Raw genomic sequence first — 14,021 nt, forward strand, 5'->3', positions numbered from 1 at the left:
TGTATCCTATACTTTGTCTGCATTTTCTCTTGAATTATTAAGTCTCTTGAAAGGATTTGTTTCTTCCAGTTTCTATTCATGACCCTGATTGAGGATTCTACACAAAGCTACTAGATTCAATAGTCCTAAACATTGTGAGTCTCTCCTACTATGGGAATATTTTAAAACTTTAGTGGCTCACATCACACACACAAAAATGTCCAAACTACTTGCTCTAGCTCTTGAGGCCTTCTAAAAACCGCGTTTTCAACTTCTATTTTGAACCATATCTCCTCCTCTACCACTTGAGTCAAACAAAGGATTGCAGATAACATATAGGCCACCCAGTTAAATTTCAATTTCAGATAAACAATAATATTTTATATATAATTTTAGGATATTGCATGGAATATACTTGTACTAAAGATTGTGAAACTGAACTTTCACTGGGCACCTTTTACTTTCTTTATTGAAGTAGAGTTGAACACAATGTTCTATTAGTTTCAGGTGTACAACATAGTGATTTTATGACTCTACATGCTATGTTATGCTCACCACAACCATAGCTACCATCTGTCACCATGCAATGCTATTATAATACCATTGACTATGTTCCCTATATTGCACCTTTTATCCCCATGACCTAGTGGTTCCAAAACTGGAAGCCTGTGCCTCCCACTCTCCTTCACCCAAGGCACTCTGTATTTTTAATTGCTAAATCTGGCAACCCTAGCCAGACAAGTCTATTCTCCATCTCCTAAATACTATATGATATACCACCAATGCACTTTTACTTACACATTTTAAGTGAGATAGTGCAAATAATGCACTTCGAACAGTGCCTAGCACACAGTGAGCATACAATCAATAATGCTGTAATTCCCCTTTGTGGGTCCAACTCAGTTCCCACTGGCCTTCCCTAGCCCATTCCAGCCCACAATATAATACTTCTTTGCACTGTCTAGTATTTGATAGAGCACTTGATAACTGACTGAACATTTCGAGCGTATGTCTTCCCTAGCCTTAAATTTCTACCTCAAATAGAAATTATTCACAAAACAGGATTTTTCAGTATGGCATCTTGCATTTTAGCAAAATTATCAGATTTTACTCTTAAGTCCTGGCTTAAACACCAAAGTATATTATTAAAGCACTCTAGGTAACCTTAGGCTCCAGGTTCTTGCTGATAGGAGGATATAATGTTCTTTAAGTAAATCTCACATACAAAAAGTGAGCTACAATAGGATCTAAAAAGCAAGAAATTCACTTATTAAACAATACCTAAATGTCTGTAGTCGTGAATTTATTAGGTAGAAACACAATGTAAATCGTACACTCTAAATTTTCTAAAACCTTTTTCTTAAATCAAAAGGAGCCTCTGTATAAACAAGCATCCAAATAATCAACTCGGTGAAAACTAACTTCTATTTTTTCATGACGATCTGTAAAATTTGCAATCTACCAAGTAGTCACATGTGATTTTTACAGAAAAAAATAATTCTCAGAGTCCAATACCACATTCTCCATTATACAGAAGGCTCAAATTATATAGGGACTCAAAACTGGGTGATGGACAAACATGAAATTATATTACTCAGACTAACCTTTTCATAAGCAATACACACACACAAAATATTAAGCACATTGTTAACCACTGGTTCACTTCAGCCATACTCATAGTATAGCACAGACTGCTGGAGTCCAAAGTCTGGCTCTGCCACTTATTAACATATACCTTCTTAAGCCTCAGTTTTCTCAACTATAAAATGGGAGCCTTTTCTCCCAAGTTTTGGTGAGGATGAATAGAATATGCATGAAATGCTTAGAACAATGTCTGGCACGTGGCAAACATTCAAAAGATGCTAACTCTTAATATTTTTAGAATGTTTCCCAATTTGGTATCTTTAGGCCTAGCGCCAACCTAGGACTTATTTACAAAACTGACTTAGAAATAAAGATATAGAGAAAAAGCACTTTAGTTTGCCAAATTAGAACAAACATCAAAGATCTAAATCCCTGCTTCTGTAACTCCTTTAATGGTCCCCCCCCCCCCCCATAATGCTATGACCTTCTCAGGACAGTCTATTTAGTTATAATGGGAAAGAGTTTTTATGGTCATGAATATCCAGTTTCACATAGATCTTTCTATGAACTACAAGTGCTTTTATTTTTTAAAGCCCATTTGTAAATGTCCTCCATAAAATTTACTCCCATAACTCCTGTTAAATTATTGTTTAGTTTCTCTTTTAAGACAGTTACAGATTCTTACATTCTACCACGTAAGCAGTATAGAACAACTCTCTAGGCAAGAAATAATTCATGTGTGAATTTCCTAGTTTATATCACTTGGAGGAATTAACACCAGAAGAAACCAAATATCCTGTGACATGTTAGTTTCCAAGTCAACAAAACACTTCCTCTTACAAAGTTTCATAATATAAAATACTGGACTCAGGACTTGATTACAGTAATACCAACTGAATAAAAGTCCGTTCTATGATGTTATCTGAACCTATTCCAAACTAATCTAGGTTATCTGGAGGAAAGGGCCCTTCAACAGGGAAACACATTTAACTTATATCCAAAAACCAGTACAACTACCATAAAAATAAGGGAAACAATTTTAATGAAATGATTCACAAGATCTTAAAGAATGTTAAAATTGAACTTGAAAAACTACTGATTCCACACATTTAAATTTCAGAGAAAAAAACCTCCAGGTTAGACTACTCAATCACAAGTCTCAAGGATCACTAAATGTTCAAGTGTGGTAAATTGTATGTGCTGTTCCTTAAAGTTTTGATAAGACTCATTCATTCATTAACCATGGTCTTTTACTTTGGATTGTTGGATTTCCTATATATTTTGGTAATATTTTAAAAACTGGGGTTTAGACTTGGGGTCAACCAACTTTTTTAATAAGGGCCAGATAGTAAATATTTCAGGCTTTTCAGGCTAACTACTGTCACCTAGTCACCCTTGTTTTTTCAGTCTGTAAAAATCCTTTAAAAATGTAAAAACCATTCCTTTACTCCCTATAAAACAGGTCACAGCCACATTTGCCCTAGGCTCAGTTCCCCACCCCTGCTCTATATACCACACAGTATTATCTTTCTGTTACTATGTCAATTCCACTGATATTTTTCAAGTATTTGCTCAAATGTCACTTTCTCAATAAGGCCTCTGAAGACATTCCTACCTGTCCTCCTATATATATAACATACTATGTAATACATAGTACATCACCTTACATAGCTTAATTCATTATTTGATCTTTGTTATTTCCCCCCACCCCACCCCCACCAGCATAAATTACATGAAAGCAGATATTGTATTTTTTTCACTGATGGATCTCCTGTACCTAGACCAGTAGCAGGCAGATCAGTAGGCTCTCAATAAATAAATCTACTCTTGCAACTATAAAACAAATACTACGGAGGAGATATATATCCAAATGAAACAATTTAACTAGTAGCAAAGTTTTCAAGGACAAGATTGACAAATACTTTGCTTTTAAAATTGTTTCCAGTAGTCATAAAACATTTTAGAGGAAAAAAAATATTCAAAATTAAAGCATTTTCTTACTGTCCCACAAAATGGTTTTTCTTACAGACTAATTCCCAGGAAGGTTACCATTACTTTAGCTTACTTATAACATATTTCAGTTGTCATTCCTAAACCTCTCTACAGACTTGTTCTGCCTCTTTGATCTCACTTGTATGTATTCCTTGCCCACTGAACTCACTAATCTAGTTTGGCAAGTTTAAAGTTTAGCAAATCAGGGAAAAGTTACTTTACCTCTTCTACAGTTCTATGTCCCACCATTCTCTTTTTTTCATAAACTTCCTAATATTGCAATCTTTCCTACTTTGTCTTCAGCATTCAATATAAACAAAACAAAAAATTAATTCTATTGAAGGTTATACTCCAAATACATTATGCTCAGTGATTAGGCAGACTTAAAAGTTTCTAATTGTTGTATGTGGTTTTACAATTTTTCCCTACAAGCAACAAGATTTGTCTTACGATACCCTGATAGATACTTGGCAAGATACTGACGGTTAACTGGGAATTTAGTAAGCCCCACCACCATTCAGATTATGGCTACTATGTTTCTTTTCTTTTCTTTTTTTTTAACATTTATTTTTTGGAGACAGTGAGCGGGGAAGGGGCAGAGAGAGAGGAGTCACAGAATCCAAAACAGGGTCCAAGCTCTGACCTGTCAGCACAGAGGCGGACACAGGGCTTGAACTCACAAACTGCAAGATCACGACCTGAGCCAAAGTCAGATGCTTAACCGACTGAGCCACCCAGGTCCCCCATGGCTACTATATTTCTAAACATATGAAAAACATAAAAACCCACTAAAGAGAAAAATATTTTCTACTTCTAGCACTGATAAATTGATACTTGGCAGCCATTAGTAAATCACAGTAGTAAATATATTAACATTAATGTGGGGAGTAAATCACACTAGAGACTACACTAAGACATTCTAAAATCAAGCTACAAAAATTGCTGATATAAGAGGGAATGCTTACAGAAAAGGAAATGTGTTTTTAAAAAATCCTTTATCCAACAAGTTATTCTTCATCTACTCTTACTTTCTAAATGGCTACAATTCAGGCATTCTTAGGAGACAAGCAACTTTGGATTTAGAAGACTAACTTTAAAATCTAAAAGTCATTTGTCAAGGGTTAGGACAACTCTGTAGGCCAATTCTTTAGAGATACAATTCTCTACTCCTAAAAACACTAAGGTTGTGATTTTGGAAAAATGGTAGAATAGAAACTGCTTAGCAGCTTAATTTTTCAAAATTATTTTCAAGTGCTTTTGTGTCCTAAATAATCACAAAATCAGAGTAAGTTTGGTGGAATTAAGTCAGTACAAAACTTTTTTATACACTCAGCATTGTAAGAACCAAACTGAATCTTTTTTGTTCTTATAACAGCTAGGTGACTCCCAAATTGAGTCATTTATACCATATTTCCCTGGAGAATAACATGGCCCAACACACCACGTCCCACTTAATCTAGTCCAAACGAGTAACATAACGTGAGAAACTGCACTGTGTAATTCCTTTATTTTCTGCATATTAGTGCTTTACCAACACTACAACCATAAAGAACACAATTCCAAGTACTGTACTTTTTAGTTTGGGGAGATCACAGTCTACAGACTCATTTACTTATATTAGACAAGATTAACCTCATTCAAAAACTTACTGCAGTTTATAAATTCACATAAATACAGAAATTGATGCAATTAAACAAAAACTTCAGGATCTTTTTTAAATTCTAGATTGTAACTTTTTTCTGCAGGCTACAATTACCTGCCCCGTGATTACCAATAGTTATGGTTCAATTTAACTACATCAATTATCCACCTTTTATATCCTTCAAGAAAATGTAAATGAAAATTACAAGTTCTTACCAAAAAGTTTAGGGTTTTCCAAATTTCAAATATTTGCTTCCCCCCTCCCCCCTTCAGTTAGACAGTTCAAATAAACTAAAAATAACCACCACATCTCACCTGCAACATTCAATAGCAATCACTTGATGTATAAAATTTTAACTATGCTCCCAGGTATTTTAAAACACAAAAAAAATGGCTGCCTATCAATCTGTCTGTCACAAGTTAGAAATACTACATTTAAGAATTAAGATGAGGGTTTCAAGTTTCCTCCAGTTTAGGCATTTATACCTTTGTGCTTGTCTTGTCTAAGGATGTTACTATAGCATTGATATTTGTATAACCCATGTTTATATACCTTAAAATGCAATCACTTAAAACACTTAAGAATTAAATTTATGGTGGAGCTTTGGGAATTTTAAAAGCAACTAAAATGTTCTCGGATGTGTCTGTCAGCTTGATTTCTAGAGATCTTTCTAAAGCAAAACTGAGAACTCTGTACCTTAGTTGCATTTTGAATTCAAAAATCCCTCTGCACCATCAGGAGCCTACAACATAGCACCTTTTCTCATCTGCTTTAAGTAAAATGTTTGTCAAGAGTTTTACTTTGAATAGTTAACTTTTTGTAGCCTTATGCTTCTCATACATCTTTGGTAAAAGCTCCGTTATACAATATGGCCAAAGCACGAAGGACCAATACTGTCCAACTATGTACCATGATATCCCGCTCCATTTTAGTTTTCAGACACCCTCATGAACAAAACCCACTCTACCTTCTCCTGTATACTGCCTTTGCAGTCTACATTTCTTAAATTCCCTATGTTTAATTCCTTGAGGATCTCTAAAATTAATCCTTAAGGCTATATGAGAACCAGATGCTGCTCACAATTCTGTATCAAGCATTAACATTTGGTTCAAAGTATCAATCATAGTGGTCTCAATAACCTAGTTACCGGTCCTAACAAGCTAAGCAAGTAATCTTGCTAGGACCTTATTATCACCAGTGAGCACAATGCTTACCCTTGAAGAAAAATAAGTTTACATTCATTGTCATCTGTAGGTTCGTTTTCTTCATCCTACTTCCCCTTTGTCATTCCTCAAGTCTACACATAATTCATTCATCACATTTCCTTCCTTAAAGGAGATAGTGTATTAATGAACCAACAGGATATCTGACTTACTCTTTGTATGAGTTAATCCTACAAACAGAATTAAATACTTTTTTCATAAAACATCTTTTCCAGTGTTCTAATTAATGGAGATGTGGATCACTCATCTATAAAAAAAGACTTCTATCTTCAGCTTAATCACTTGCTCTAACGTGAAAACAGGAATGTGTTTTTCCAACTAGGTAGAAGGTGTATTTAATTTGAATTGTTAGATGTTTTATTAATGGACAAAGTAAACATTCTAATAATTTGTTTAACTATTGGTCTTAGATATTCGAAATGTGGTAAAGTATATATTCCAGTTTTGCCCCAAAGTCACGTAAGATATCTACAGAGATCTCATGTGTGTGTGGCATACACCATTATTGCTCCACTTTCTGGAAAAAGTCTACTTTTAAAGTTAAAAAAGAGGGAAAACAGCAAAGTTGCTAACTTTGCAGTGAAAAAAAAACCTGTGTTCTTGACGGGTTACATTTTCGTATCTTTATGCAGTGTAAGTTGGCTATGTAATAAGGAACTTGAGCTTTATCCCTACTCATGCATGATGTATGTTTCAGAACTTAATAGCTGACATTTCAAAAAACTTCTTACATTACCTGTTTAACATACTGATGTGCAACTGGAACATATTACAATGATATTACTCGTGATTTGCCACTGTAGGCTAAGTTTACTACACTGGTCTTAGATATAAAAGGTCACATTTGAAATTACTAAGTTAAAGGTAAAACTCAGAAGGGAGGGGTAAAGGCCTTAAATATAAAAGACAAACGGCAGTTTGATTAAGCAATAATTTTCAGTTTACTAGATGAAACAGACTTGCAACATAGTCTGCATGAATGCAAAATAAGCCATCTACAGCAAGTGATAAGGAAACTGGGCAAAAAGGAAAAAAGCATACATTGCAAAAAAGATTCTCTCGAAATAAAAAATCAAACCATTATTATAAAGGACTTTACCAAAAACTGCTATATTTCCCCCATCCCATTTGCTGGAAGTCATTAAGAGCATCTAGCACTTTGTGTTCATGGCAAATGTCAGATCAGAGCTTCCTAACGCAAAGCAAAAAAAAAAAAAAAAAAAAAAAAGAAACAAAAAAAGGAAACCCCTAACCCCCCCCTCCCCAACCGTAGAACAGTAACTCCAGAGTTCAAATTCAAAAGAAGAGAAAGTGGCAATTGAAAGAGGTGATGGTGGCGATAATCCTATGAATGGGTTTTTGATTTCTCTCCTTCCGGGGGATAGGTGGAGAATGCTCATTAGGATTTGTAGTTAGAGGTTAACCATGTGAGCCCCTCATAGAGTCCATCCCCTGAGGTGGCACAGGAGGGCTGCACATACCAGTTCCTGTCCCGAATCCGGGTCAGGCCCAGTTTCTCCTGGATCTCGTGGGGTTTCATGGCATCAGGCAGGTCCTGTTTGTTGGCGAAGATGAGGATTATGGCGTCCCTCATCTCCCGGTCATTGATAATGCGGTGCAGCTCCTGGCGGGCCTCGTCGATGCGGTCGCGGTCGGCGCAGTCCACTACGAAGATCAGACCCTGGGTCCCGGTGTAGTAATGCCGCCAGAGCGGCCGGATCTTGTCCTGGCCGCCCACATCCCATACGTTGAACTTGACGTTTTTGTAAGTCACCGTCTCCACGTTGAAACCCACTGTGGGGATGGTGGTCACCGACTGGCCCAGCTTCAACTTGTACAGGATTGTTGTCTTGCCGGCCGCGTCCAGGCCCAACATGAGGATCCGCATTTCCTTGTTCCCGAAGATCTTGGATAGCACCTTCCCCATCGCGTCGGAGGAGCCGGGGCCGGGGGCATTCAGGTGTCCCGGGTCCCCTCAGCCAACAACGCCGCAGCCGCCGCGAAACCGAAACGAAGCCTCCCGGCCGCGAGAGCGCCCGTGCGGCCTGCGTGGGAGTCGCCTCCTCCTCGGGGCAGAGGCCCGGGCTCGCGACTCACTCGGGCATCACCGACCGCACAACTTGATTCCTCCAGACGCCGCTGCCGCCGGGGCCCTGAGTCTGCGCCGGGAGAGCCGCCGCCCTGCTGAGGCGCGGCCCGGCCCGGAACTGCCCTTCCCCCCGCGAGCGCCGCGCGAGCGCCGCCGCGGTTCCCGCTCCTCCGCCTTCTCCTCACTCCGCCGCGGGAGACCGAGGCCCTCCGGGCCGCCCGCCGGTCCACCAGCACCGGGCTCACCGACCCAGGCCACCCGAGAGTCAGCGCGGCTCCGGCGCCTCGTCAGGTCATTGATCCTCGCGGGAACTTGGTGCGCCGCCTGCAGAGACACAGAGAGGAAGAAGGGAGTTACTGGCGGAGCACCAGAGGGGAGCGGAGGCCGAGGTGGCCCGCTTTCCCAGCTCAGTCCAGGAGGTTACCTCCAGCCGCCGCCCTGAGCGCGGGCTCCCTCTGGCCTCCACCTCCGCCTCCTCCCAGCTCTGCCGCTGCCGCCGCCGCCGCCGCCGGAAAAGGCGCCGAAGAAACCGCCTCACTTCCCCTCCCGATCACGCAGGCGCAACAAGACCGACCGTTCAACGAGAGCGACCTCTGTAAGGAGAGCGGCCCGCGCGCCAAGCGTCAGGGGCGCCACGCGCGGAGGGGGCGGGGCTACGGCGGCTCGGAGGCCTCGCGGGTGCGGCCAGACCCTAGACCCGCGAAACTCGGACTTTGACTCGCGCCCACCTGTCGCTACAATAGCGGCCCCAGTACTTTCTGCGTTTCTCTTCCGCGTGCTCTCCTCATCCATCCCCCTCGAACCAGAGGAGCAAATCCACTGGGGAGCTCTACAGGGTGGGGCCGCGGGCAGCCCGCTCCCGCGGTCAAGGCCTCCCCACGCTTGCTACTTCCAGACCTGTTCTCAGACGTCGGTGCCCGCCGTGTGCACCGCGAGTTCCCTCCATCCCGCCCCAGCCGTCGCGCGTCCTCAGTCTCCCGGGAAAGCCCTGCAACAGCCTGCTGTTACAGTCCTGCTGTTTCTGCGTCTCCCCCAACTCCTCCTTGGCCTCCCTTATCCCTCGTGTTCTGTTCATTTCTTGAAAGACAAGTGGGGAGGCCCGTGTTTTGTGTGGAATCTGCTAGACAGCGCGGCGCTTTTACTAGGCTTGGGTTACCAATGAAACCCTTCTTGTGAGTGTTTGAGCCCTGTCTTTTATATATCTCTTCAGGACCCGTCCACGTTACTTAAAAGTAACAGTGTTACCAAGAGTTCCCGTGCCTTGGCGCATTTTCAGCTTTTTAAGGTGAAAACTTTTCCTGTTCAAGTATTTACGTCCTTTTAGTGTGATAAGCGGTAACTTCTCACCCACACTCTCTTGACTTTAAGAAGCCTAGTGATAATAATCTTAGCATACGGTTTAGAATCAGAAAGACTAACTAGATCTAGGCCTGGATCTAGGCATTTAACCTTGCTAAGTTTGTTATCTCATGTGTAAACCAAGTGTAATGCCGACCTTGCTCTTTGTACTCTGTTGGAGGGTAAATAACAAAATGTTTGTGGAAGACTTCAGGAAACCTTTTTTGTATCAAATGGTTAGCGATAAAGTTAGAGTTAAAGCTAGGCGAAAGCTTAAAATAAATGAACCAAGGGGAGGAAAAACAGGAAATAGCTTTTTTTAAAAAGGAAGATGCTATAACAGCATAGGATAACATACTTATTTCACAATATAAGAAAACTTGATAATGGTAGATTGGTTGAATGATAACCTTATAAGCTCCAGCTAAAATAAACTTACTGGAGTTACTAATATTCTGACAATGGTCTAATTTACTTCCCATCTGCCTTAATAGGCGCTGTCATAAAACTGAAAGAAGGATTTTGGAGTGAGAAGATTAGAGTTCAAAGGGTTGCCTTGCGTTTTATAGCTGTGAATCCTCAACCTTCATAAACTTCATTTGCTTTATAAAATCAGACAAAGAATGATCGCTAACAAAAACAGTCACCATTTATTGAGTGTTAGTTATGGCAAACACTGTACTAAATACTGTACTTTAAATATATATTTTTAATCTGCACAGCAACCATGTGAAGTAACTTTGAATATTATCAGTATTCTACCTATGAGGAAGCTCAGGGACAAAGAGGATAAATTGTTTTTTGGAGGTCATAGCTGAGATTAAATCATGACTCTACGGGACCCTCTCTTAACCCCCACATTATGCTATCTCCCTGACTACCTCACACAATTCTTTAGAATCTCAATTACAGTATTTTTAAAGTACTTTATAAAGTGGTACAGTACTGTTTTATTTGACTATGTATATAGTTAACATATATATATTGTTATATATTTACATGTGGCAAATAGAGGGATTATATTTTGTTGCATTCCAACATAATAGTTTTGATAGCAGATTCCAGTTTTTCCAAGTTGATGGGAGATTGATCTGCCGGGCTTGGATTTATTTTTCAATGGAAGGAGTGTTGTAATGAAAAACAGAAGCAGCTTGAAGACTTAGCATCTACCTGGCACTGGCACTGTGTTAGGGCTAAAAAGTTTATTTTTGAAAGCCATCTTCCATTTATATTCCACCAGAATGCAAGCTTCATTGAGGCAGAGACCTTATTTTGTCAACATAATGTCCCCAGGGATATCATTATTTGAATGAATGAATGTCATTTATACCACACAAATAAGACCAAACAAAAAAGGAAAGGGATATACTATTTTTGTCTGGGGTTAGAGTATTGGATATCTAGAGTCGGTCATCATACAATAAATTATTTTAAGTAATAATCGTAAACAATATAATGGCCAGAAAATACAGTGAACATTTTAACTTTGTATATACAATCATGGCAGTTGAAAAGTAAGTGAATTTCAATAAAAGAAAAATATCTGTAAAAAGTAACAATTTAAGCAACTATTAAATCATACCATTGATGAAACATTTTCTTGATTTCTTCTTGAAAGCAATTCAAAAATAGTAAATTTAAAAAATATTATTTCCATTCTTTGAAATATTTTACACATAAACTAAAATATGCATATATGAAACAAAGTATTACATTTCTCAATATGTACCTTGTTTCACTCTTTTAAGTTTTAAACACAAATGAATGCTCCAACACTACAGAAAAATTGATCTTTGCTTTTTAACTCAAAGCCTATAAATGAAAAGATTTCTCCAGGTTACTTAGAAACAAGGCTCCCCTTTCAGAAAACACCATAATTTCTAATCTGTTGAACAACCACATATGTTGTCTTATGATATTCCTGACTAACATACCATGTTGTACGAAAAAGATTTACTTATAAAAATGGCTTAGGTTTTTGCTTTTCAAATAAGATGAACAAGTCTGTAACAATAGTGCCCATGCTATTTACCCTATTTCTGAATTCCTAAAGCTCTTAATCATTCATTCTGTATGACTAAGTCATATATTTCTTTTTATCCCGTGCAGTGCTAATGACAGTTCTGATCATACAGTGAGAATGGTCAGACTACATACCTGTTTGAGGAAGATAGCATCCCTTGTTTATGGCTTCATTTTGAGCCCTTAGTCTAGACGTACCCAGCATTGAGCTCTATCTAGTTTAAAGAAGACTAGAGCCCCAGGAATACTATTAGCGGTAGAAATAAAGAATAAATAAGAAGCTATTATAAAGCATATCTTTAGAAAAATTTCTAATCCTTTCCAACCAAAACACTGAGGCAGGAGAATTAGCCCTCCCTTGGTATTATACATATCTGTTTATAAGCTTTCTAAGAGAGGTTTCATGTCCTTTTCATTTTTGAACCCTAAGTCCCTACCATAGTACTGGGCATGTCGTAAAATAAAGTCTCAAATGTTTAAAAAAATTTTTTTAACATTTATTTATTTTTGAGAGACAGAGCACAAGTGAGGGAGGGGCAGAGAAAGAGGGAGACACAGAATCTGAAGCAGGATCCAGGCTCTGAGCTGTCAGCACAGAGCCCAATGCGGGGCTTAAACTCACAAACCATAAGATCGTGACCTGAATCGAAGTCGGACGCCCAACCAAGCCACCCAGGCACCCCAAATCTCAAATATTTTTTGATGATAACGTAGTGAAGATCAAGACTCTCAAAAATAAAACTAAAAAATCCAATTAAGACAATGAAAACAATTTTAATTTGTAAGTATTCTTGGTAACTTTAATGGATACAAATATTTAAAAATATTTGAAGAGACACTGGGAACCAAAATAATAGTTCACTCGTTTGTCCTCTTTCTGTGTTCGCTAAGAAATCACTTTCTAGTTCTTCCTCTTTAACCAGAAAAAAAGTTATATTCCAATCAAAACCTTGAGCTATGCCTGAGTACGAAGACTTCATCTCATTTTTAGCAATATTAAAGGTGAAAATGATAAAGCTAAAAACACATTGAATTATAGTTGATATTTTAGCAAATTGCTTAATAGTCACTGCTTCAGACCGCAAAAAGAAACACTGAGGCAACATGTTCTAGTGGCACAAGTGAATAGAAAAGGCTGAATGACATCCTTAAATTACTCCCAACACTCCTTGATTAGGTTTAACCTGGGTAAGTTATTCATCCTCACTGATCATCATTTTGTTCTATTTCTGCAATGGAGACATCTCTTAATTGATTAGGGCAGTATTTGTTTTTTCCCTTTAGAGTTGAAAGAGCTGAGCCACTGAGAAGGGTAAGCTACTTTCTTAAGATGAATAAAATGGTACAGAGGAGATTCAAATTAAGATTTTTTTTGATCCAAGTCCGGTGTTCTTTTTTCTACTGTACCAAATAATTGTGTGAACTCAGTAAGCTGGACTAGATCAATAGTTTTCAGCCCTGGCTGCATATTAAAATCACCTGGAGCATTTTAAAACTGCATAACTGCTTGGGTCCCACCCCACATCAATGAAGCCAAAATATCTATGCTGGAAGTTCTACCCACCAGTATTTTTTTAAGGCCTCCTTGAGTGATTCTAATGTATCGCTAAAATTGGAAATGACTGAACTAATTGCTAACTTCCCTTCACATTAAAAAGTCTATGAATCCTGAACTCTACTTATTCTGTTATTCCTCATCCCCAAGATGCATATCTCCACCCACAATTTTTTGCATAGTATAGTGCAGTAACACTTTAATCACTGGTATAACTTACCAAGATATTAGACCTGTCAGAAAAAGGCATAAATATTTTTGAGATTCTTGTTAAAAAAGTATTCTGAAAATCTGCTAACATTATAGCCAAAGTTATTGAATTATTAATGGAACCACTCTCAACTAGTCAGCGCCAATGAAAAGAAAGTAAGATGGAATACTTGGCAACCATAGGATGATCAAATTCATAAGCTCTAGATTAACTTGTCTGTGGATACTTGCCATTTGGCTGCTCAGTATGCAAATACCTCTCCTATTTGATTTAATCCCAAACTAGGTAGAAGGGAAGAAGAAGGAGGGCAAATAGATGCATTCCTTTTCCTATCTCCCTGGTAGCTAGGGATTGGGTAAGTGGGCTCAACCACTTAATTAATCAAT

At 38.7% G+C, this 14,021-nt stretch overlaps 1 protein-coding gene and 1 long non-coding RNA gene across 2 annotated transcripts; both read right to left on the bottom strand.

The window, feature by feature from the left end:
* Window positions 1-660: 660 nt before the first annotated feature.
* LOC124512216 (uncharacterized) lies at window positions 661-12,396 on the bottom strand. Its single transcript, XR_006962092.1, has 3 exons — window positions 12,386-12,396; window positions 9,216-9,220; window positions 661-1,534 (listed from the first exon to the last, which is right to left on the bottom strand). It is a non-coding gene; the product is annotated as an uncharacterized LOC124512216 (long non-coding RNA).
* On the bottom strand, window positions 7,338-9,055 carry ARF6 (ADP ribosylation factor 6). The gene is made up of 2 exons (XM_047079707.1): window positions 8,934-9,055; window positions 7,338-8,833 (listed from the first exon to the last, which is right to left on the bottom strand). The coding sequence occupies exon 2, from the start codon at window positions 8,345-8,347 to the stop codon at window positions 7,820-7,822; it is 528 nt and encodes a 175-aa protein (XP_046935663.1). The 5' UTR covers window positions 8,348-8,833; window positions 8,934-9,055; the 3' UTR covers window positions 7,338-7,819.
* Window positions 12,397-14,021: the final 1,625 nt, after the last annotated feature.

The sequence above is a fragment of the Lynx rufus genome, unplaced genomic scaffold (genome assembly GCF_022079265.1).
Source record: "Lynx rufus isolate CCGP_SWC_20201006 ecotype Redwood Valley unplaced genomic scaffold, mLynRuf1.p SCAF_17, whole genome shotgun sequence".
Taxonomy (NCBI): Eukaryota; Metazoa; Chordata; class Mammalia; order Carnivora; family Felidae; genus Lynx; species Lynx rufus.